Source organism: Macaca thibetana, chromosome 16, assembly GCF_024542745.1.
Source record: "Macaca thibetana thibetana isolate TM-01 chromosome 16, ASM2454274v1, whole genome shotgun sequence".
In the NCBI taxonomy this organism is placed as follows: Eukaryota; Metazoa; Chordata; class Mammalia; order Primates; family Cercopithecidae; genus Macaca; species Macaca thibetana.
In genome coordinates this window covers 1,752,567-1,778,127 of record NC_065593.1, presented here as the reverse complement: position 1 = coordinate 1,778,127, position 25,561 = coordinate 1,752,567, and the positions used below count along the sequence as shown (strand labels likewise).

General features: G+C 42.1%; 1 protein-coding gene across 4 annotated transcripts in view; it reads right to left on the bottom strand.

Annotated features, from left to right (window-relative positions):
• Window positions 1-25,561, bottom strand: part of AKAP10 (A-kinase anchoring protein 10) — an 89,999-nt gene that overhangs the window by 46,732 nt on the left and 17,706 nt on the right. For all 4 annotated transcript variants that reach the window (XR_007720285.1, XM_050763886.1, XM_050763885.1 and 1 more), the window contains exons 2-4: window positions 23,909-23,956; window positions 18,083-18,265; window positions 12,114-12,671 (exon numbers count right to left, since the gene is read on the bottom strand). Coding sequence is in view for 3 of the 4 variants with exons in the window: in XM_050763886.1 (XP_050619843.1) it covers window positions 12,114-12,671; window positions 18,083-18,265; window positions 23,909-23,956 (789 nt within the window). In the remaining variant the exon portion in view is untranslated. The remainder of the gene's footprint in view (window positions 1-12,113; window positions 12,672-18,082; window positions 18,266-23,908; window positions 23,957-25,561) is intronic.

Genomic DNA, 25,561 nt, shown 5'->3' with positions numbered 1-25,561 from the left:
CCTGGAATTACAGGCATGCACCACAATGACTGGCTAATTTTTTTGTATTTTTAGCAGAGACCAGGTTTTGCCATTTTGGCCAGGCTGGTCTGGAACTCTTGACCTCAAGTGATCTGCCTGCCTCGGCCTCCCAAAGTGCTGGGGATTACAGGCAGGAGCCACTGTGCCCGGCCCAAAATGGATATATTTTAGATCACCGATTTGTCAAGCCGTGGTATGACAATTTCAGGGCACATGAAGTAACAGTTTGAAGTATAAATCTGTCAGAACAACTAAAGTATTGAAGGTAAAAAATTCTTTAGACTATAAATTCATGCAATGGACAAAAATTTTGCTGAATGCTCAGCTTGTGATTATTCCATTTATTACTGTACCGCTGGTGTCTCGGCATATAAAAAAAGTGCTTAATAAACATTTGCTAAAAGAATGAACTTACCACAAAGACCTGTTGAAAGAATGAATTTACTACATATATTACCACATGTTTTCCTGTTATCTTAAATTGTTAGCAATATCTTTATGAAAAATTGTGAGGTCAGGAATTCTCCTTAGGCAGAGGGAAGATGTCTGAAGATAAAGACAGCTTAAAGCAGAGAAGATAAGCAATGGGAGTGGGGCTCCACCTGAAGACACAATGGGCAAGCCTATTCCTAAAAGACCATCAGGCAGTCAGGTAAGGGGCTATGAAGGAGTATGTGTTCTAGGCAAAATGCAAGATTAGTAAATTTATCAAAGTCAGTACAGAAGAAATTATTTTGTTAACTTCCACCTCTCTGCATAAAGCAAGACCCTAAAATTAAGCTTAGTATCTATTCAAATACCAAGTACAAAGCATCACTGTATCCTAAAGAATTTAGTCAAAAGAAATTATACACTGCTTTTGAGTTCTTTGTATTGATTTTCAGTTACAAAAGTAGTAGGCCATTACAAATCTGTTCATTGGTAAAAGGAGTAACAAGGACATATTCAAGAAATTCTAGGCCATCCAAGAGTAGTGATATATGCAAATATGAAAAGGTTTATTCAAGAAAGAGATTATCTATTCTCTATGAAAAACGGGAGCTAGAACTACCAGAAGAGAGAGTAAGAATTTCTAGGCTCCAGACAAATTTTATATGCAAATATAAGAGATGTTACTATAAAGCTATCTTCTGGAGTTCAAGAGGTTTTAATACAATGAAAGTATTAATAATTGGCTGGGCGCGGTGGCTCACACCTGTAATCCCAGCACTTTGGGAGGCCGAGACGGGTGGATCACGAGGTCAGGAGATCGAGACCATCCTGGCTAACATGGTGAAACCCCACCTCTGCTAAAAAACATTAGCTGGGCGTGGTGGCAGGAGCCTGCAGTCCCAGCTACTTGGGAGGCTGAGGCCAGGAGAATGGCATGAACCCGGGAGGCAGAGCTTGCAGTCAGCCGAGATGGCATCACTGTACTCCAGCCTGGGCGACAGAGCGAGACTCCGTCTCCAAAAAAAAAAAGTAAGTATTAACAATTATGACAGAAACCACCACAGGCGGTGTTAAAAATATTATCTTCCTAATGTGCTTGCTAAAGGGAAAACAGTAAATTAATATAGAGAATATCATCCTTTGATTTGATTTGAAATCCTAATAAGTAGGTCAAGACGAAATAAGCACACTCTTCTGTCTCTCCCATGGAATGCAACTAACAACAGTGGACAAATGTATCCAAGGACTTGGAATCAGGTGGACTGAGAAAAGTAACCAGAACTCGCAGTACCTCCATACTCCTGACAAGTTTGTCCGGCACCTCCTGGCCTGGACTCAAAAGCTGTAACTGCATACTAGATGCACAAAGAAGAAGTTCCAAGAGAGGCCCTCTATTTCTGGTCTGAGGAACAGGAAAGAGGGTTCTCACGGATTAAAGAGAGTGGAGGAAATCCCCTGGGTGGTTGTGTTTTGTTCCTTTCTCCTTTGACTCCCAGGCAGTATCAGAGCAGCCATAGCAGCAATGACAGCAGCTCCAAGAACCCTACTTTCTGACAAGAGAAACTGCAGTCCCAAGAGGAAGAAGAGAAGTCTTGGCCACAGAGGGTGACATAACTACAGGAAGTGTGCTGAAGTATAGGGAATCTAAAGCCCTGACTTTCTAGCCAGACAACAGGAAAGGGATAAAGGGAGGTTCTCAGGAGGCAGAAAGTGTCAGGGACACTACAGAAAAGAAGGAGCCCGTGAAAACGTATAGTTGTATGTGCACTCCTGGGGCCACTCGTGAGCTGGGTGTGCATGGCCCTGCTTCTAAGAGTATACAAAGGCTTTGGGACCTGCCCATTGGCCAGGTCCCAGACTGGACACAAAAAGGCATATAAGCAGATAAGATACAAAACTGAACTGATGATGGAACCAGAGCCTACAGAATGCTGGTTAGAATTTGTGGCCTGAACCTAAATAAGTCAACTGCTTGTTAAAGCAAAAACTTCAGTATTTTCCACAGGATTTAAATAAGATTCAGAATCATGTAACATAAGTCAAACTGTCCAAGATACAAACCAAAATTAATTGTCATACAAAGAACCAGAAAATCCCATTATCTCACAAGAGAAAAGACAATCAAGAGGACACATATGGTGGGATTATAAAACAAATTTTAAGTAGCTACTAAAACCATGCTCTAAGAAATAAAGTCACTCTTGAAACAAATGATAAGAGTTTCAAGAGGAGAGTAAAAGACATACACAAAAAAAGAAATTTTAGAACTAAAAAACATAATAAACAAAATTTAAAATTCACTACAAAGACTCAATAACAGAATGGAAATGACAGGGGAAAGAACCAGTGACTTTGAAGACAGATGAATAGAAACTTTCAAAGTTGAACAACAGGAAAAAAGAATTTAAAGAAGTAAATAAGGCCAAAAGAACCTGCCAAACAATAACAAAACTAACATTTGGGTTACTAAAATCCTAGAAGGAAAAGAGAAAAAGTGCAATGTCAAAAAAAAATATTTAAAGACTTAGCCGGGCGCGGTGGATCACGCCTGTAATCCCAGCACTTTGGGAGGCCGAGGAGGGGGGATCATGAGGTCAAGAGATCGAGACCAGACTGGCCAACATAATGAAACTCCATCTCTACTAAAAATACAAAAATTAGCTGGGCTTATTTTGTATTGGTGCACACCTGTAATCCCAGCAAGTCAGGAGGCTGAGGCAGAACTGCTTGAACTCAGGGGGTGGAGGCTGCAGCGAGCCAAGATCACGCCACTGCACTCCAGCCTGGTAACAGAACGAGAGATTCCATCTCAAAAAAAAAAAAAAAAGTATTATTAAATATTTTTATTATATTTCTTTTCTCTCTCTTTTTTAACCTCATCCCTAGCTCTATTTTTATGGTGGTGAAGTTTTCTACATTCCACTTGAAGTTATAAAATAGTAAATGTGAGTACACCGTGAAAAATATGTATATTGTAATTCCTAGAGAGGCCACTAAAGGGCCGGGCGCGGTGGCTCAAGCCTGTAATCCCAGCACTTTGGGAGGCCGAGACGGGCGGATCACGAGGTCGGGAGATCGAGACCATCCTGGCTAACACGGTGAAACCCCGTCTCTACTTAAAAAATACAAAAAACTAGCCGGGCGAGGTGGCAGGCGCCTGTAGTCCCAGCTACTCGGGAGGCTGAGGCAGGAGAATGGCGTGAACCCGGGAGGCGGAGCTTGCAGTGAGCTGAGATCCGGCCACTGCACTCCAGCCTGGGCGACAGAGCGAGACTCCGTCTCAAAAAAAAAAAAAAAAAAAAGAGAAGCCACTAAAAAGCCTACATAAAGATACAATCAATAACTCAACATATAAATTCTGGAAAAAGGCAGGGCATGGTGGCTCATGCCTGCAATCCCAGCACTTTGGGAGGCCGAGGCAGGTGGATCACCTGAGGTCAAGAGTTCAAGACCAGCCTGGCCAATATGGCGAAACCCTGTCTGTACTAAAAATACAAAAAAATTAGCTGGGTGTAGTGGCACATGCCTGCAGTCCCAGCTACTTGGGAGCTGTGGCAGGAGAATCACTCAGAAAAACAAATAAGTAAAATAAATAAATTTAAGGAAAAATTCAAATAATCCAAAAGAAAGCAAAAAAGGGGAAATCAAGGAGGGGGAAACAGAGAAAATAAACATAAAACATATACTAAACTGGTAATCTAAATCCAAAGACATTAATATTATTATGGGTAATATAAATTATATTAATACCAATAATTATATTTACACATTATAAATACTCCCAGTGCAACAGTTACATTTAATGTAAATAATTATACTAAAATGTATATTAAAATAATTAAATTTACCAACAAAACCCCCATATTGTGAGAAAAGATTAAAAATAACATGACTCGGCCGGGTGCAGTGGCTCACGCCTGTAATCCCAGCACTTTGGGAGGTCAAAGCAGGTGGATCACCTGAGGTCAGGAGTTCAAGACCAGCCTGGCTAACATGGTGAAAACCTGTTTCTACTAAAAATACAAAAAATTAGCCAGGGGTAGTGCACGTGCCTGTAATCCCAGCTACTCGGGAGACTGAGGCAGGAAAATCGCTTCAACCCAGGAGGTGGAGGTTGCGGTGAGCCAGGATTGCACCACTGCACTCCATCTTGAGCAACAAGAGCAAAATTCCGTCTCAAAAAATAAATAAATAAACAACGCAACCCAACTATATGCTGCCTACAAGAAGCCCCCTTTAAATAGAATTATAAAGGTAGGTCAAAAGGAAAAATATGGAAAAAGATATGCCATGCAAGCACTAATCAAATGAAAGCTTCAGTGTCTACATAAATTGGACAACAGATATGTCTGATCTCAGAACAAGGAAAATTACCATAAAGAGGGAATTACATAACGATAAAACATGCAATTCACCCAGAAGATACGATCCTAAATATGTACACACCTAACAACAGAGCCTCAAAATACGTGAAGCAAAACCAGATAGAGCTGAAAGTAAAATTGGAAAAACAATTGTAGTTGGAAAGTTCAACACTCTTCTGAGTAATAAAGTAATATAATCGCATACAAAATATCAGCAAGTATAAAGACAAACTGAATACCATCATTAACCAACTAAATCAACTTGACATTTACAGAAAACTGTCCAAAAACAGAATGTACATTCTTCATACTGTATGTGGTACACTCCCATTAACATTTTTTTAATGTTATTTTTAAAACTTAATAAATGAAATCATTCAAAATATGTTCTCTGACCATAATATAGTGAAATGAGAAATAAATGGTAGAAAAATAACAGGAAAAAAGTCTCCAATTGCTTGCAAACTAAATAACATATTTCTAAATAATTCATGGGTAAAAGAAGAAGACTCAAGGGAAATTAGAACATTTCATTTGTGCTCAGTTCAAAATAACAGAATTTGTGGGGGTATAGCTAAAGCAGTGGTTAGAAGGAAATTTACAGTATTAAATGCTTATCTTAGAAAAGAAAGGTCTCAAACCAGAAATCTAAGTTTCTACTTTAAGTAACTTGGGAGAAAAAAAAAAAAAGAGTAAAATAAACCCAAAGCAAGCAGGAGAAAAAGAAATAATAAAGAGCAGAAAATCAATGAAATTGAAAACAAAAACAACAGAAAAATGAAAACAAAACTAGTTCTTTGAAAAGACTAATAAATCCCTATACAATCTGACAAAGAAAAACAAGACACAATAGCCAACACTAGGAATAAAAGAGGGATACCACTACAAACCCAAAATGCTATAAATAACTACATGCCCATAAATTCAACAATTCAATACAATTAATTGCTCAAAGGCCATAAAGTACAGTAAAAATTCACTCAAGAAGAAGTAGATAACTTAAATATTCCTATATCTTTTTTTTTTTTTTTTTTTTTTTGAGATGGAGTCTCGCTCTGTCGCCCAGGCTGGAGTGCAGTGGCGCAATCTCGGCTCACTGCAAGCTCTGCCTCCCGGGTTCACGCCATTCTCTTGCCTCAGCCTCCCGAGTAGCTGGGACTACAGGCGCCCGCCACCACGCCCGGCTAAGTTTTTGTATTTTTAGTAGAGACGGGGTTTCACCGTGTTAGCCAGGATGGTCTCGATCTCCTGACCTCGTGATCCGCCAGCCTAGGCCTCCCAAAGTGCTGGGATTACAGGCGTGAGCCACTGCGCCCGGCTCCTATATCTATTAAATAACCTGAATTCACAGTTTAAAATACTCTGAGAAAGAAAACCCTAGGTCCCTGCCAGGTACCGTAGCCCACATCTATAATCCTAACACTTTGGGAGGCCAAGGTAGGCGAATCACTTGAGGTCACAAGTTCAAGACCAGCTTGGTCAACATGGTGAAACCCTGTCTGCACTGAAAATACAAAAATTAGTCGGGCATAGTGGCACACGCTTGTAATCCCAGGTACTTGGGAGGCTGAGGCGGGAGGGTAACTTGAACCTAGGAGGCAGAGGTTGCAGTAAGCCAAGATCTCACCACTGCACTCCAGCCTGGGTGACAGAGTGAGACTCTGTCTCACACACAAAAAACAAAACCCTAGGCCCAGATGGCATCACTTCCCAATTCAACCAAATATCTAAAGAAGAAATGACACCAATTCTATACAATCTCTTCTAGAAAATGGAAATAGAGTAAAAATTAAAACTTACCAATTCATTTTATAAGGCCACCATTACCCAGTTTTAAGACTTACTCTCAAGCCTGTAATCCCAGCACTTTGGGAGGCCGAGACGGGAGGATCACGAGGTCAGGAGATCGAGACCATCCTGGCTAACACGGTGAAACCCCGTCTCCACTAAAAAAAAAAAAAAAAAAAAAAAAAAAAAAACTAGCCGGGCGAGGTGGCGGGCGCCTGTAGTCCCAGCTACTCGGGAGGCTGAGGCAGGAGAATGGCGTAAACCCGGGAGGCGGAGCTTGCAGTGAGCTGAGATCCGGCCACTGCACTCCAGCCTGGGCGACAGAGCGAGACTCTGTCTCAAAAAAAAAAAAAAAAAAAAAAAAAAAAGACTTACTATACCGTAATTAAGACCATGTGGGGCCGGGCGCGGTGGCTCAAGCCTGTAATCCCAGCACTTTGGGAGGCCAAGGCAGGTGGATCACGAGGTCAGGAGATCGAGACCATCCTGGCTAACATGGTGAAACCCCGTCTCTACTAAAAATACAAAAAACTAGCCGGGCGTGGTGGCGGGCGCCTGTAGTCTCAGCTACTTGGGAGGCTGAGGCAGGAGAATGGCGTGAACCCGGGAGGCGGAGCTTGCAGTGAGCCGAGATCAGGCCACTGCACTCCAGCCTGGGAGACACAGCGAGACTCCGTCTCAAAAAAAAAAAAAAAAAAAAAAAAAAAAAAAAGACCATGTGGTATTAACCAAGGAATAGACACACACATCTTGAAACAGAAAAAGGAGTCCAGAAACAGGCCTAGAAAATATGGCTAAAGTACAAAGGCAATTCAAAGGAGTAAAGGTTGTCTTTTCAACAAATGGTATTAGAACGACTATACGACTATATTTTTATGTAAAAATAAACAAAAAACTTGGCCTAGCCCTCACACTTACATTAACTCAAAGAAGATATATATCTAAATGTAAAGTGTGAAACCATAATATATTTTTTTTCGAAGTGGAGTCTAGCTTTGTCGCCCAGGCTGGAGTGCAGTGGTGCGATCTTAGCTCACTTAGCTCACTGCAAGCTCCGCCTCCCGGGTTCACGCTATTCTCCTGCCTCAGCCTCCAGAGTAGCTGGGACTACAGGTGACTGCCACCAAGCCCAGCTAATTTATTTATTTATTTTTGTATTTTTAGTAGAGACGGGGTTTCACCGCATTAGCCAAGATGGTCTTGGTCTCCTGACCTCGTAATCTGCCCGCCTGGGCCTCTCAAAGTGCTGGGATTACAGGCATGAACCACCGCGCCAGGCCAACCACAATACTTTTATAAGGAAACATATGAGAAAATCTTCATGACCCTTGATCAGGTATGACTCCGAAGGCACAATCCATACAAGGAAAAAAATGACAAGTTGAATGTAAATTAAAAAAAAAAAAGTGGCCGGGCGCGGTGGCTCAAGCCTGTAATCCCAGCACTTTGGGAGGCCGAGATGGGCGGATCACGAGGCCAGGAGATCGAGAGACGATCCCGACTAACACGGTGAAACCCCGTCTCTACTAAAAAATACAAAAAAAAACTAGCCGGGCGAGGTGGCGGGCGCCTGTAGTCCCAGCTACTCGGGAGGCTGAGGCAGGAGAACGGCGTAAACCCGGGAGGCGGAGCTTGCAGTGAGCTGAGATCCGGCCACTGCACTCCAGCCTGGGTGACAGAGCAAGACTCCGTCTCAAAAAAAAAAAAAAAAAAAAAAAAAAAAAAAAAAAAAAGTCCTGACCGTGCGCAGTGGCTCATGCCTGTAATCCCAGCACTTTGGGAGGCCGAGGCCGGTGGATCACTTGAGGTCAAGAGTTCGAGATCAGCCTGGCCAACAGGGTGAAACCCCGTTTCTACTAAAAGTACAAAAAAATTAGCCGGGCATTATGGTGCATGCCTATAATCCCAGCTACGAGGGAGGCTAAGGCAGGAGAATTGCTTGAACCCAGGAGGCGGAGGTTGCAGTGAGCCGAGATTGCCACACTGCACTCCAGCCTGGGCGACAGACCAAGAAGCTGTCTCAAAAAATAAATAAATAAATAAATAAAAAGAAAAAAAAAAGAGAAAAGGCAAGCTATTGAGATGGAGAACAGATCAGTGGTTGCCAAGTGTTGGGACAGAGGTGGGGTTTGACTTGAAAGGTGAAGGAACTAACTGTTCTTTACCCTTATAGTGGTGACAGTTACAGGAATCTATGTGTTAAAACTGACACAAGTATATGTTTTAAAAAGGTCAAACTTACTATATATAACATGTGAAGATAATGAAAAAGGGCCAAATGTAACTAATGGTCTTTCAATAACTCCACTGCTATTTCTATTTTTATTGAAAATTACCACCAAAGCAAAGACCGTTTCCAAAAACAATAAATATATTACAAACAGAAACATAATCCCAGCACTTTGGGAGGTCGAGGTGGGCAGATCATGAGGTCAGGGGTTCAAGACTGGCCTGGCCAACATGACGAAACCCCATCTCTTCTAAAAACACAAAAATCAGCCAGGCATGGAGGTGGGCACCTGTAATATCAGCTACTTAAGGGGCTAAGGCAAGAGAATCGCTTGAACCCAGGAGGTGGAGGTTGAAGTGAGCCGAGAGTACACCACTGCACTCCAGCCTGGGTAACAAAGTGAGACTCCATCTCAAAAAAATAACAATTACAGAAACAGACTTTGGACTTCCATTTCCAGAAACAGGTTAGAAACGTTTTCCAGGCCGGGCGCGGTGGCTCAAGCCTGTAATCCCAGCACTTTGGGAGGCCGAGACGGGCGGATCACGAGGTCAGGAGATCGAGACCAGCCTGGCTAACACGGTGAAACCCCGTCTCTACTAAAAAAAATATAAAAAACTAGCCGAGAGAGATGGCGGGCGCCTGCAGTCCCAGCTACTCCGGAGGCTGAGGCAGGAGAATGGCGTGAACCCGGGAGGCGGAGCTTGCAGTGAGCTGAGATCCAGCCACTGCGCTCCAGCCTGGGCGACAGAGCGAGACTCCGTCTCAAAAAAAAAAAAAAAAAAAAAAAAGAAACGTTTTCCAATACTGAATTCCCTCAAAATGTTTTTTAAAAAGATGAGTTTGTGTTAAAGTAAGGAAAACAGTGGGAGCCAGAAACAAATACAGGCAGTTCCCTTATCTGAAACATTTGGGGCCAGTAGTATTCTGGAATTCAGAATTTTGGAAGGTTTTACAGGGACAACACATTAACAGAAAGCATATTAATTAACACTCTAGCACCTACCTGGGACAATACCCCATAATCAAAAACCATCATATTTCTGCAATAAGTACAAACTTGCACTCATATAGGATTAGTACGAGCACCCAAGACAAAAATTCAGTTTTAAGTGGTACCAGAAGGGTAGTGACACAGGCCCCAGCTGCATGGCAAAAGAGAATGCAAAACACCTGAAATAACCTAATTTATACAGAGTACATAGAGAATTCCCACAGATAAAAGTCCAAGAAACATGTTCACGGCCAAAAATCACTAAAATCACAAGCCACCAAGAGTCTGAATCTGAGGAAACAAAGAAATGCTGAATCAGGTCCACAAAAACTGTAGACAGTAGAATTATCAGACAATAAATACACATTTAATAAAACTAAAGAAATAAAAGATAGGATCAAAAGTGGGATGAAGTGTGAAAGGAAAAAGAAACTACAAAAAATGATCCATAGAAATAAAAAATTCAGTAACTTTTTTTCTTTTTTTTTTTTTTTGAGATGGAGTCTCGCTTTGTTGCCCAGGCTGGAGTGCAGTGGCCGGATCTCAGCTCACTGCAAGCTCCGCCTCCCGGGTTTACGCCATTCTCCTGCCTCAGCCTCCCGAGTAGCTGGGACTACAGGCGCCCACCACCTCGCCCGGCTAGTTTTTTGTATTTTTAGTAGAGACGGGGTTTCACCATATTAGCCAGGATGGTCTCGATCTCCTGACCTCGTGATCCACCTGTCTCGGCCTCCCAAAGTGCTGGGATTACAGGCTTGAGCCACCGCGCCCGGCCAACTTTTTTTTCTTTGTTTGAGCTGGGGTCTTGCTTGTTGCCCAGGCTGGTCTCAAAACTCCTGGGCTCAAGCAATCTTCTCACCTTAAGCTTCCTGAGTAGCTGGGAGTACAAGTGTGTGCCACTTCACCCAGTTTACAATAACTTTGTGATGAAAATAACATGCGGCCAGGTGTGGTGACTGATACCTGTAATCCCAGCACTTTGGGAGGCCGAGGCAGGTGGATCACTTGAGGTCAGGAGTTCAAGACCAGCCTGACCAACATGGTGAAACCCCATCTCTACTAAAATATAAAAATTAGCCAGGTGTGGTGGTGGGCGCCTGTAATCCCGGCTCCTCAGGAGCCTGGTTGAGGGAAGGAAGGAGGGAGGGAGGGAGGGAAGGAAGGATGGAGGGAGGGAGGCAGGAAATAACACACTGAAAACTTGATTCAGTAGCAGATTAGACCTCATTTTAGTTCACTGAGAATGAGCGAACTAAAAATCTGAAATCACTTAGCCCTTTGAGACACAAAGAACCCTTAAGATGAAAAAGAAGAACATGAAGGCTGTCTAATCAAAATCCCAGGTAATAATTAAGAGTATAGAATTTCTAAACTAATAGAGAAGAAAAAAAACAGGTGCTCTTGTCAAAATGCTTCTAGGTCCACATTTACTGTACAACCTAGGGGAAAGTTACCAAACCTTTCTAAGCCCTGGTTTTCTCATGTGTAAATAAGATAATCATGCCTATTACCTGCACAGAGGTCTTGTGACTAATAAATAAAATCCAAATATACACTAAGCACAGAACTTTTTTTTTCTTTTGAGACGCAGTCTTGCTGTTACCCAGGCTGGAGTGCAGTGGCGCGATCTCGGCTCACTGCAAGCTCTGCCTCCCGGGTTCATGCCATTCTCCTGCCTCGTCTCCCAAGTAGCTGGGACTACAGACGCCCGCCACCACGCCCGGCTAATTTTTTTGTATTTTTAGTAGAGATGGGGTTTCACCGTGTTAGCCAGGATGGTCTCGATCTCCTGACCTTGTGATACACCTGCCTCAGCCTGCCAAAGTGCTGGGATTACAGGCCTGAGCCACCGCGCCCAGCCCTAAGCACAGAACTTAATAAATGTCATTTATTGGCCATTTTAAAAATAATTTTTAAAAATTTTATCTGCAAATTGCAGTAAAATATTAATAAAATTAAGACTGAGGGAGGAAATAAGGCTATGTGGATAATGGTTTGATTTCAAAATCAGTGGAGGAGAAAAGTAGGACATTTGACCCTTCTTCATTTACTAATTCTGGTAACACACTTCTTAGAAGGTCCAGTCACTCCAGATATCCCTCCTGCTCCTTTTCCATACACTGATCTGACTCTACTACACTCTCCAAATTCTCCCAAATTTACAAGTAGTTAGAGGAGGAAAAAAAAGATTCCAATCATTTTATTCCTCATCTGAAGTTCTGCTTTGTAAATTAAAAAAAGAAAGTGAGACACACACGTACACACAAGAAAATCACATACTCACTTTTCATTAGTTTTCCTGACAATTCTTTTAGCGGAGAAGCAGGACTATTTCTACTGGCTACTGTAAGTGTAGAGGAAGATTCTTGGGTTTCCATGGAAACTTGATGAGTTCCTACTCTGGCCCTTTCAAGATGGAGAGAATGGGCACTGTCATATTCCTGGGAAAGCAGCAAGTGATTCTGAGTACTGTTAGTTCTATTATTCAGTTCAATTCCTTCTGAATGAGTCATAAACAACTGTGCTGAGCCGGAATCCTCCAATCTCTTGTCAAGAGAATCAGTTAAAAAAGCTGCTGTAGTTTCGTGCTGTTTAGATGGAGAGACAGGCTCAGCCAGTGAGCTCTGCTTCACTGTGTTTAGACTGTGTGCTCTTATTCGCGACCAAGTTGTTGAGTGAAAACTTTCAGCCTCTAACCAAAATTTCACCAAATGCTCCATTCGCCGAAGTTCCATGAATTGAATGAAGTAAGGGAGGACAACAGTGTCGTGCAAGACTTGTTCAAGGGTCTTAGAAAGGCTTGATTTGGTCTCTTGAGTCTGGTAGTCCAGACAAGATCTGCCTAAAAGATAGAAGCAAAAGAATTAGCAGTTCGGCAACAAATAATTTCAGATTGACAGATTAGTCAATCACTTTTAGCAATAACTGGTACCAGAGACCTTGAATAAAGTTTACTTCCTACCAACTAAAATAAATTTAAAAAACTACAAATACTATGCTTTTGGATTCTAAACAAAGTACAATCCTCCAAAACTTGCCTAAATTATTAAAAAGTTCTTTGTAACTCAATAATTCTCATATCTCTTTTAATGGCAATTCAGATCATGCAAAAAAATTTTTTTTTTTTTTTTTTTTTTTTGAGACTCTTCACTTTTGTTGCCTAGGCTGGAGTGCAATAGCACAATCTCGGCTCAATGCAACCTCCACCTCCCGGGTTCAAGCGATTCTCTTGACTCAGCCTCCTGAGTAGCTGGGATTACAGGCACCCGCCACCACGCCCAGCTAGTTTTTGTACTTTCAATAGAGACGGGGTTTCACCATGCTGGTCAGGCTGGTCTCAAACTCCTGACCTTCGGCAATCCATCCGCCTCAGCCTCCCTAAGTGCCGGGATTGCAGGCGTGAGCCACCGCACCCAGCCCAGACCACATAAATTCTTAAGAAAAAAAACTTATGATACTAGTTCCAAAGAAAAGGGGCCAATAAAAATATTAAAAACTGGCCGGGCGCGGTGGCTCAGGCCTGTAATCCCAGCACTTTGGGAGGCCGAGGCGGGTGGATCACGAGGTCAGGAGATCGAGACCATCCTGGCTAACACGGTGAAACTCCGTCTCTACTAAAAATACAAAAAACTAGCCGGGCGTGGTGGCGGGCGCCTGTAGTCTCACCTACTTGGGAGGCTGAGGCGGGAGAATGGCGTAAACCCGGGAGGCGGAGCTTGCAGTGAGCCGAGATCACGCCACTGCACTCCAGCCTGGGAGACACAGTGAGACTCCGTCTCAAAAAAAAAAAAAAAAAAAAAAAATTTAAAAACTATACTCAACCTCATTAAAAATTCCAGAAAAGCAAATTAACATAAAATGCATTTTTGCTGTCAAATTAGATTTTTTTCAAAAATTATTAAGCAGTAACAAGGGCACAGGAAAACAGGCAACACTCTCATTCACTGGTCATGGGGATGTAACTGGCAAAACCATTTTGGAGGAGCATTCAGGAATAGATAGCAAAGTCTTAGCAAACTGCATGATTTTCAATTCAGTAATTATACTTGTAGGCACTTATCCTGAGGGAAAATTGTGGATATATCTACAAAGATGTTATGAACTCAGCATTATTCATTCATAGTAGGTTAAAGAGTAGCTTTGAGATTGTACCCTGAAAAACAAAACTAAACTTAATAAAAAATCATTTATCTTATATTTAACTAAATTTAAGTTATAATTATAACCACAAGCTAATTGTTAGGAAAAACAAAAAATTTTTTTTTAATTGGCTTTCATAGCAAGATCATAAAGATGGTTATTCTTATAAAACTGACTGAGGGTTTCATCAATTTGTCAAAAGAGCTTTTCTTAATCCATTGATACTCAAATCATTTTGTTGAAGTACGTCGTGTCATCATCATCCATCTTACTGTCAATGTCAACTAGTTCATCTTTGTCAACATCACAACTTGAGGAAATTCTGATCTTTTGCAAGATTTACAATTTCTTTTAATTAAATTCTATGAGATAATGCTAGATTCACATGAAGTTGTAAGATAAAATACTGAAAGGGCCAGGCGTGGTTGCTCATGCCTGTAATCCCAGTACTTTGGGAGGCTGGGGCGGGTGGATCACTTGAGCCCAGGAGTTCGAGACCAGCCTGGGCAACATGGTGAAACCCCATCTCTAAAAAAATAATAATACCTGGAGATCCCTTGTACACTTTAGTTTCTCCCACGGTAACATCTTGCAAAGCTATTGTACAATATCACTCTAAGATACTGACAGTGATACAACACTCTAACTTATTCAGATTTCTGCAGTTTTACCTGTACTCATTCCTGTTTTTAGTTCTTTGTAATTTTATCACATTGAGATTTCTGCATCCACTGCCAAGATACAATTTCAACATCACAAGGATCTCTCATGTTGCACTTTTATAACTACACCCACTTACCCCTCTCACCTCCCTGTCTCTAACATCTGGCAAACACTCATCTTTTCATTTCTCTAATTTCTCTATTTCAAGAATAGTATCCAAATGGAATCATACTGTATGTAGCCTTTAGGGATTGGCTTTTGTCTGACAGCAAAATTCCCTTGATATTCATCCAAGTGGTTGCATGTATCAACAGTTTGTTCCTTTTTATTGCTGAGTGGTATTCCATGGTATGAATGAACCAGTTCATTCACCTGCTGAAGAACATCCAGTTTTTTGATATTAAGCTGCTATGAACATTTGTGCACAGGTTTTTGTAGGAAGGTAAGTTTTCATTTCTCTAGGAAAAATGCAGAGTGCAACTGCTAGGTCATTTGGTAATTGCATGTTTCACCTCATAAGAAACCACCAGCCAAGCATGATAGTTCACACCTGTAATCCCAGCACTTTGGGAGGCTGAGGCAGGCTGATCACCTGAGGTCAGGAGTTCAAAACCAGCCTGACCAACATGGTGAAACTCCATCTCTACTAAAAATAAAAAATCAGCCTGGCATGATGGCAGGCACCTGTCATCCCAGCTACTCAGGAGGCTGAGGCAGGAGAATCACTTGAACCCGGAAGGCGGAGGATGCAGTGAGACAAAATTGGGCCACTGCACTCCAGTCTGAGAGACTCGTCTACAAATAAATTAAAACAAACAAACAAACAAAAAAAACCTGCCTAGGTCAGGCATAGTAGCTCACGCCTGTAATCCCAGCACTTTGGGAGGCCCACACGAGTGGATCGTTTGAGTCCAGGAGTTTGAGACCAGCTTGTGAAACATGGCGAAACCCTGTCTCTACAAAAATACAAAAATTAGCCAGGCGTGGTGGTATATGCCTGTAGTTCCAGCTACTCAGGAGAGTGAGGTGGGAGGATCACCTGAACCTGAGGAGGCTGAGGCTGCAGTGAGTTGTAATCACGCCACTGTACTCCAGCCTGGGCAACAGAGTGAGACCCTGTCTCAAAAAAAAAAAAAGAAAAGAAAAAGAAAGAAACTGCCGTTTTCCAGAGTGTCTGTACCATTTCAAATTCTCATCAGCAACTTATGAGTGATCCAGCAAAACTTACAATTTTACTCTGTGAGCTATGTGCATTTTGTTTGCTATGTATTATTGCTAAGTGTGACCCACAAACACATTGACACTGGTTTGAATATACACAAAAGTAGAGAGAGATGTCAAAAGAAGGACTGATTTTATTAGAAGTCTATTTGTTCATGGACCTTTTTGCAACTTATGACAACATGACATGCAATTTTCTAAGTGAAAATTTTTGGTTAACAAATACTGAGAAAATAAAGGTATCCTGCATATGTTTTTGTTTTGGAAGAACTTATTTTAATATAAAGGATTTTACCATACATACTGTGGTTTGCTTCTCACTTTCAAACATGCCTTAGACATTTTCCCACGTCTTTTTTTTTTTTTTTTTTGAGACGGAGTCTCGCTGTGTCGCCCAGGCTGGAGTGCAGTGGCCGGATCTCAGCTCACTGCAAGCTCCGCCTCCCGGGTTCACGCCATTCTCCTGCCTCAGCCTCCAGAGTAGCTGGGACTACAGGCGCCCGCCACCTCGCCCGGCTAGTTTTTTGTATTTTTTAGTAGAGATGGGGTTTCACCGTGTTAGCCAGGATGGTCTCGATCTCCTGACCTCGTGATCCACCCGTCTCGGCCTCCCAAAGTGCTGGGATTACAGGCGTGAGCCACCACGCCCGGCCTTCCCACGTCTTTTTTAGACTTCTAAATGGCTACACTGAGCCAGGTGTGGTGGCTCACGTCTGTAATCCAAGCACTTTGGAAGGCCTACGTGGGAGAATTGCTTGAGGCCAGAAGTTTGAGACCAGCCTGGGCAACACAGTGAGACCCCATCTCTACGAAAAAATTAAAAAATTAGGCCGGGCGCGGTGGCTCAAGCCTGTAATCCCAGCACTTTGGGAGGCCGAGACGGGCGGATCACGAGGTCAGGAGTTCGAGACCATCCTGGCGAACACGGTGAAACCCCGTCTCTACTAAAAAATACAAAAAACCAGCCGGGCGAGGTGGCGGGCGCCTGTAGTCCCGGCTACTCGGGAGGCTGAGGCAGGAGAATGGCGTAAAAACCCGGGAGGCAGAGCTTGCAGTGAGCTGAGATCCGGCCACTGCACTCCAGCCTGGGCGACACAGCGAGACTCCGTCTCAAAAAAAAAAAAAAAAAAAAAAAAAAAAAAATTATCTGGGTGTGGTGACACATGCCTGTAGTCCTAGTAACTCTGGAGGCTGAGGCAAGAGAATAGCTTGTGCCTAGGAGGTGAAGGCTGCAGTGAACCATGATCATACCACTGCACTCCAGCCTGGGCAACAGAGTAAGATCCTGTCCCCAAAAAATAAATAAATAGAAACAAATGGCTACACTATAAGCCAGAGCAATGCGTATACCACAGTTTGGTTACTTCCCTCTAACAGATATATTTATGTTGTCCATAATTTTTTGCTATCACAAACAATACTACAATGAATAGCTTTAAACATACATACATACATTTACATATGAATAAGCATATCTGAGGGCTAGGTCTTAGAAAGAGTGGCCTAAATGACATGCATATTTTATACTGATTTCCAAATTGCTTTCCAAAGAGTCTTCAATGAATTACATTATCACTAAATAGGAGGGGTATTTCCCTGCATCTTCACTAACATTCAAATTGTCAAACTTTAAAGATATGCTAATGTGGGTCAGGCTAATCCCAGCACTTTGGGAGGCCGAGGCGGGAGGATCATGAGGTCAGATTGAGACCATCCTGACTAACTCAGCCCATCTCCACTAAAAATACAAACAATTGTATTGTTTGTATTGTGGAGGGCGCCTGTAGTCCCAGTTACTCAGAAGGCTGAGGCAGGAGAATGGCGTGAACCTGGGAGGCGGAGCTTGCAGTGAGCCGAGATGCCGCCACTGCATTCCAGCCTGGGCGACAGAGCATATATATATATATGCTAATATGTTAGGGAACATTAACTGATTATTTTAATTTGCACTTCCCTCAGTAATAAAGTGAGGCATCTTTTTCATATATTTATATTTAGTGGTCCGATATATTTCTTCTGGAAATGCTTGTTTTTCTACTGGGCATGCTTTATATTCCATACTTACAGGAACACAACACAGTGCTAACCATTATACTTGTAGTTGTTATTTTAAATACATTTTTTCCAAAGCATCTTCCAGTTATATAGTTCTGTATCCTATGACAGAAGTTTCACATATTGTACTCAAATCCTTCTATTGCAAGTTAACAAAAAACGATAGTTACTTACCCAGGTCACCAAAATGAGCGGCCTCCATGTGGCTTGGCTGCTTCTTAAGTGTGGCTGTCCTGCTACTTGAAAAGGAGTCCATGTTGGCAGAAATGGCATTGATTGCAACATGACTTGGTCCTGCAGCCTCCAGCAAGGCATGATTTTTAGTGCTTTTTTGTGGGGAATGTACGGATATTGAAGCTATAATTTTTCAAAAAATTGTTAAGAATTAAACACAATTTGATAGCCTAAAATTCTCATAAGGGGGCTTTCAGAGAACTTTAAAAATTAAATTTTGTAACATTACTCTTAAGTCAGCATACTCAGCAAAAAATACTTTACAGGAAAAGTAACTTAATCAAGTGGCAGAAAATTGGGAAGAAAACACTCTTTCTTTTTTTCTTTTCAGACAGTTGCTCTGTCACCCAGGCTGAAGTGCAGTGGCACGATCTCGGCTCACGACAACCTCCGCCTCCCAGGTTCAAGTGATTCTCCTGCCTCAGCCTCCCAAGTGGCTGGGATTACAGGCATGAGCCACCACACCCAGCCAGAAAACATTCTAGTATTATTTGTAATTCTCAAAATACTGTGCCAAAAAGTTAAAAGAGCGAGATCTTTCTCTGAGAACTTCTATTGTGTATAAAGAGTAACAAAGCCAGAAAGCATTCTAAAATATGGATTATTTTAAAATCCTTAAACCTTGCTTGCTTTAGGAACAAAATTAAAATTGCAGAATAAATGCTTAGGGTGGGAGGAAACCTAGAAAAACATTCCTTAGGCCGGGCGTGGTGGCTCTGCCTGTAATGGCAGTACTTTGGGAGGCCAAGGAAGGTGGGTCACCTGAGGTCAGGAGTTTGAGACCAGCCTGACCAACATGGTGACACCCTGTCTCTACTAAAAATACAAAAAATTAGCCGGGTGTGGGGGCAGGTGCCTGTAATCCCAGCTATTTGGGAGGCTGAGGCAGAAGAATTGCTTGAACCTGGGAGGCGGAGGTTGCAGTGAGCTGAGATCGCACCACCGCACTCTAGCCTGAGCAACAAGAGTGAAATTCCATATCAAAAAAAAAAAGAAGATAAAGCACACTCAAAATTCATAAAATATATTTTTAGTAGTCTGAAGAAATATCAATATCACCCATTTGGCTTCAGAATAAAGATAATTTCAGTCATTCAATAATAGTTGTGGGAATTACAAAATGAAGAGTGACTGTCTTCAAACTATTTTTTCAATTTTAAAGGAAGGTTTATTTTTATTTTCATGAGAAATTGGAAGGAGCAAAATAATTTTTAGCTTATTTATAAACAAAAGCCAGTTTTCGTGTTCAGACAAGTATGAATCTATAGGAATGGTGAGACTCTTGCATTGTTTCTTAATTAGATGTATATAATATAAAATGCTATTAACTCATTTGTACAAGGCTTTCCCTGGTCCCTCTTAACATCTCTGTTAGAACTAGTAACTTATTTTTACCACTCCTTCCTCATAGTCTGTCTTTCTTGGTCTCCATGGTATTATACTCTCCTAATTTCCTCTTCTATCTGCTCATTCCTCTCATTCTTTTAATACCCATTTATCAATGCCCAGTGTGTCAGATATGGCCTGCTTCTTTGGCTCCTCTTCTTGAGGCTATCTGCTCTTTTTTTATTCTTTCTGCTAGAAAGCGTATTTACTCTCAAATCTTTATTACTAGAGCAATACTTTTCAAACTTTTTTAAAGCTGCAACCTCCTTTGCTTACCCCCAAAATAAACTTAACAAGGGGTCAGGCACAGTGGTTCATGCCTGTAATCCCAGAACCTTTGGAGGCCGAGGCGGGCGATCACGAGGTCAGGAGTTTGAGACCAGCCTGGCCAACGTGGTGGAACCCCATCTCTACTAAAAATACAAAAAAAAATTAGCTGGGCATGGTGGCACGTGTCTGCAATCCCAGCTACTTGGGAGGCTGAGGCAGGAGAATCGCTTGAACCCGGGAGGCGGAGGTTGCAGTGAGCCGAGATCTCACCACTGCCCTCCAGCCTGGGCGACAGAGCGAGAATCTGTCTCAGGAAAAAAAAAAAAGTAATTCTGGCAAATTCAAGGGGAACATCTTACTCACACCCTCCACATGGACTCTTTGCAACAGCTCCTGGGGTACACCTCTGTAGAGCAGATGAGAAATCCCTGATCTCTATCTGTGAATTGTCTTTGACCTGGACTTTGGTCTTGTATCACTGATTACCGCTACTAGGCATTCCCACCCACGCTGACTTTACCATCTTCAGCACAATCTATCTAAATATCAACTTAAGGCCGGGCGCGGTGGCTCAAGCCTTTAATCCTAGCACTTTGGGAGGCCGAGACGGGCGGATCACGAGGTCAGGAGATCGAGACCATCCTGGCTAACACGGTGAAACCCCGTCTCTACTAAAAAAATACAAGAAAATTAGCCGGGCGAGGTGGCAGGCGCCTGTAGTCCCAGCTACTCGGGAGGCTGAGGCAGGAGAATGGCATGAACCCGGGGGGGCGGAGCTTGCAGTGAGCCGAGATTGCGCCACTGCACTCCAGCCTGGGGCACAGAGCAAGACTCCGTCTCAAAAAAAAAAAAAAAAAAAAAATCAACTTAAAACATCATCGTCTGATTCTCCTCTCAATTTCCCTGTCTGTTCAATCCACCAGTCTCCAAAACTCAAAATCTTGGTCCCATTGTTTTTCACTGTATCTGTTTACTTGCCAAGATTTGTTGACTTTTCCTTCAAGATGTTTAAACATTTACTTACCTGTTTATTTTTAACACCACACCCTCAGTGCAAGTCTGTCTGGGGTCTCCATCCTGCAAATCTCTTCCAGACTAACCTTTCATAAACACCACACTTACAGCATCAGTATCTTGCTCAAAAACCTACAGTGACTTCCTGCTTCCTGTCTCAATTCTCTTTTCTGGTCTTTACAGCCTTCTATACCTTCATCTCAATCTTTCTGTAAAAATCTCCCTTTACTTGTCTGAAGGCCCCTCTGCCCAATATATCCTCAAATAAGAAGTTGGGCTGGTAGGGAGAAAAGAGAAAGAATCTCTCATTCAAATCTTTCTTAATCTTCAACTTTTATACAAGGTAAGTGTCATTTCCATGAAGTCTTCCCTAAACTTCAGAAATCATTTGCTGACCTCAAATTCCTCTGAACTCCTTGTAATGCTTCACTTAGTTTGACGAATTCAACAAATTGAAGGCTATGTTAAAACTAGATAATGATAGCTACCAATGGAGGACCTATTATATACCAGGCACTATACTAGTTTCTCTATGTATCTTTTTTTTTGGGTATTATTTCATCTATCTCTCATGACAATCTTGTAAAACCATATTTTCCTTATTTTAGAGGTGAAGACAAAAATGAAAACAAGTTGAATACTTTGCCCTAGGTTAATGAGCTAGTAAACAGCCATTTCAACAGGCAGGATTTCAACCTAGGTTTGCTAGACTCTAAAAAAATCACTCTCTAACCTGTGGTTTAAAATTCAGACCTTAAAATTACTGTGCATATAAAATAACATATGTAACATATGTAAATGAATGACTCAAAAGCACCTCCCACCCAACATAACAAAACTGAACATATAATTTCCTGGCTTGGTTCTGTCAGGCAAGTCAGAAGGTAGGTATCAATCTTAAATATTCCTCTCTCTCACACCTCATATTTATTTATTTATTTATTATTATTTTTTTTTTGAGACGGAGTCTTGCTCTGTCGCCCAGGCTGGAGTGCAGTGGCCGGATCTCAGCTCACTGCAAGCTCTGCCTCCCGGGTTTTTACGCCATTCTCCTGCCTCAGCCTCCCGAGTAGCCGGGACTACAGGCGCCCGCCACCTCGCCCGGCTAGTTTTTTGTATTTTTTAGTAGAGACGGGGTTTCACCGTGTTAGCCAGGATGGTCTCGAACTCCTGACCTCGTGATCCACCCGTCTCGGCCTCCCAAAGTGCTGGGATTACAGGCTTGAGCCACCGCGCCCGGCCTTAAATATTCCTCTCTCTCACACCTCATATTTAATCAATAATAAACTTCTATCCATTTTGCCTCCTAATGTTTTTTCAAGTCCGTTCAGATCTCTTTACTTCCATCACTACCAATCTAGGCCAAGCCATCTGTGGAATTACTTGATTAATGTTCCTCTCCCCTACTAATCTGGAAGTTCAATGAGGGCAGGACCTAAGTCTTTTTTGTTCACCGTTACAGTCAGTTTTTGTCTAATGCCCAGCATAGAAGAAGTGTTCTATAAATGGCAGCTATTATTATTTTGGTTTATTTGCTACTGTTCTGTATATAAGTTTGTCTTTCTAATGAGACTGCAAACGTCTTGAGGGGCTGTTTCTTGTACTGCTTCTGTATTATCCTAAGGTTAAGTCAGTGAATGTTAAGCACAGGTTATGTACTATCATAATCAGAGTATGAGCATAGAATTTTTTAGCCCGGTAGAGATTTAGAAATTAACTAGGCCAATTCCCTCATTCAACAAATAAAGAATCTGAAGAAAGCTACAACTTCCCAAGGTCATACTGTTAGTGGCAAAATTTAGAGTGAAAGACTGGTGTTCTCACTGCCTGAGACGTCTAAGTTCCTTCCTTCTACTACAATCAGATCTAGTCTTTACAGGTCTCTGCTTGAGAAGGGCTTTAAGCCTTTATCACTGCCAATCAAATTTTGCTCAAAGAAGGCAGTTTGAACTAATGTGGAATCCAACTGGCTTTAAATGAGAAATAAGTAAAGTAGGCTGTAAAGTACCTTATTTTTTTCCCCTAATTTTACAACTTTCCTAGGTTATAATTAGTCTTCTTCTCCAGCAAATTGAGCATATAGAATACTCAATGCGAGCAATGCAACATAAACATATTTGAAAGAAAAATCTAAATAAGCACCAATCTACAGATTTTACAGAAATAAACTGATGAAATTAATATGTAATGACTATGGAAACAATTTCCATTATAATTTTCCCATTTCAATCTCTGTACACTGGACAAATAAAATCAGTGAATAATATAGCATCTTTAAAAAGTATGCTCTAATCTATAAACAACGACAATGTATCAATCCCAACAAAAAATAAACAAAACTAATATATTTTAAATTAAGTTTGTTCATTCAAATAAAAAAGCAAAAACTGTAATCTACCATACTTCTGGATAAATAGCGCCAGTGCTTTCCTGCAGTTAACAGACTGCTCAATTAAGAGTATTCTTCATTTTTCGTCTTACTAAAGTCAACTAATCACTTTTAGGGAACAATTAAATGTGTGATTAATAAGAAGGGCACTGGTTCACTGTAATCACTAGGATAGCCAATACACAGAAGGCTCAGTAAAAGCCTACTTATGGCCGAGCGTGGTGGCTCACGCCTGTAATCCCAGGAGTTTGGGAGGCCGAGGTGAGTGGATCACTTGAGGTCAGCAGTTCGAGACTGGCCTGGTCAACATGGTAAAACCCTGTCTCCACTAAAAATACAAAAATTAGCTGGGCATGGTGGTGGGCACCTGTAATCCCAGCTACTCGGGAGGCTGAGGCAGGAGAATCGCTTGAACCCGGGAGGTGGATGTTGTAGTGAGCCGAGATGGCACCACCGCACTCCAGCCTGGGCGATAAGAGCAAAACTCTATCTCAAAAAAATAATTAAAGTAAAAAAACCTACTTATTATATGCTAGGTGTTAAAGCGTTATACAGGTTAAAGAGGGAAATAAATCAAAATCATAACTAATTATAAAATAAGGCAGAAATGATTAATGCCAAAAGAGAGAAGATAACAGGATTAAAGAGTCCACAAATGCAAAGCACATCACTTTCTAACGCAGTGGATTGCAAAGGGCAGAACTTACCTTTAATGGACTTGACATCTGAGGTCTTCTCTTGTTCTTTGCCTTTCACTAGAATATAAAAAGATAATTATGACCAATTTTGCAGTCAGAGATCCACTCAATAATATTGTAAAAATTAGACCAGCTTTATTCTAAGATGAGTATTCAAAGTTCTACAACAATGGACAGCCTTGGAGGACAGCACAGGAGGGCAGTTGTCAGCAAAAGCTTCTCTAAGGAAGTGACCTTGAAACAGCATCCAGTCAAAAGAGTTGAACCTGCTTATGGAGAAACAATGTAGTCACGGGCTCTACCACTTTTTTTTTTTTTTTTTTTTTTTTGAGACAGAGTCTGGCTCTGCCGCCCAGGCTGGAGTGCAGTGGCCAGATCTCAGCTCACTGCACGCTCCGCCTCCCGGGTTCACGCCGTTCTCCTGCCTCAGCCTCCCGAGTAGTTGGGACTACAGGCGCCCGCCACCGCGCCCGGCTAGTTTTTTGTATTTTTTTAGCAGAGACGGGGTTTCACCGTGTTAGCCAGGATGGTCTCGATCTCCTGACCTCGTGATCCGCCCATCTCGGCCTCCCAAAGTGCTGGGATTACAGGCTTGAGCCACCGCGCCCGGCCGGGCTCTACCACTTATAAGCCACGTGATCTTGGACAAGTTACTTTACTTCTCTGGGTCTTAATTTTCTTGATTTATAAAATTAGGTCAATAATAAAAACTACCTTAGAGGGTTATTGATGAAAAAAAAAAATACCTGTAAGGGGCTTACAAGGGTGACTAGCACAGTAAATTTAGGACAAATGTTAACCAATATTATTACCATGCGTCATCCAGAGTACTAGCTACTAGAAGCATAGTGAAGAAAGTTCTCTGGTAGTGTATCACATATTACTTCTTTTTTTTTTTTTTTTTTTTTTTTTTTTTTGAGACGGAGTCTTGCTCTGTAGCCCGGGCTGGAGTGTAGTGGCCGGATCTCAGCTCACTGCAAGCTCCGCCTCCCGGGTTTACGCCATTCTCCTGCCTCAGCCTCCCAAGTAGCTGGGACTACAGGCGCCCGCCACCTCGCCCGGCTAGTTTTTTTTTGTATTTTTAGTAGAGACGGGGTTTCACGGTGTTAGCCAGGATGGTCTCGATCTCCTGACCTCGTGATCCGCCCGTCTCGGCCTCCCAAAGTGCTGGGATTACAGGCTTGAGCCACCGTGCCCGGCCACATATTACTTCTTATTCTTCCCATAGCATCAAGCAAAAACATCCTAAACCTCTAACACTCAAAGTATAATAATTTGTCTGGGCCAGGCACAGTGGCTCACGCCTGTAATCCCAGCACTTTGGGAGGCCAAGGCGGGTGGATCACCTGAGGTCAGTAGTTCAAGATCAGCCTGGCCAACATGGTGAAACACCATCTCTACTACAAATACAAAAAAATGAGCTAGGCGTGGTGGCGGGCACCTGTAAGCCCAGCTACTTGGGAGGCTGAGGCAGAGAACTGCTTGAACCCGGGAGGCGGAGGTTGCAGTGCGCCAAGATCACGCCACTGTACTCCAGCCTGAGTGACAAAGGGAGGCTCCATCTAAAAAAAAAAAAGATAAAAAAAATTTGTCTGTAAAATAATCATATAATTGCTTCTTTATTACATAAAACAGTAAAAATTCTGCTGTAGGCCGGGCGCA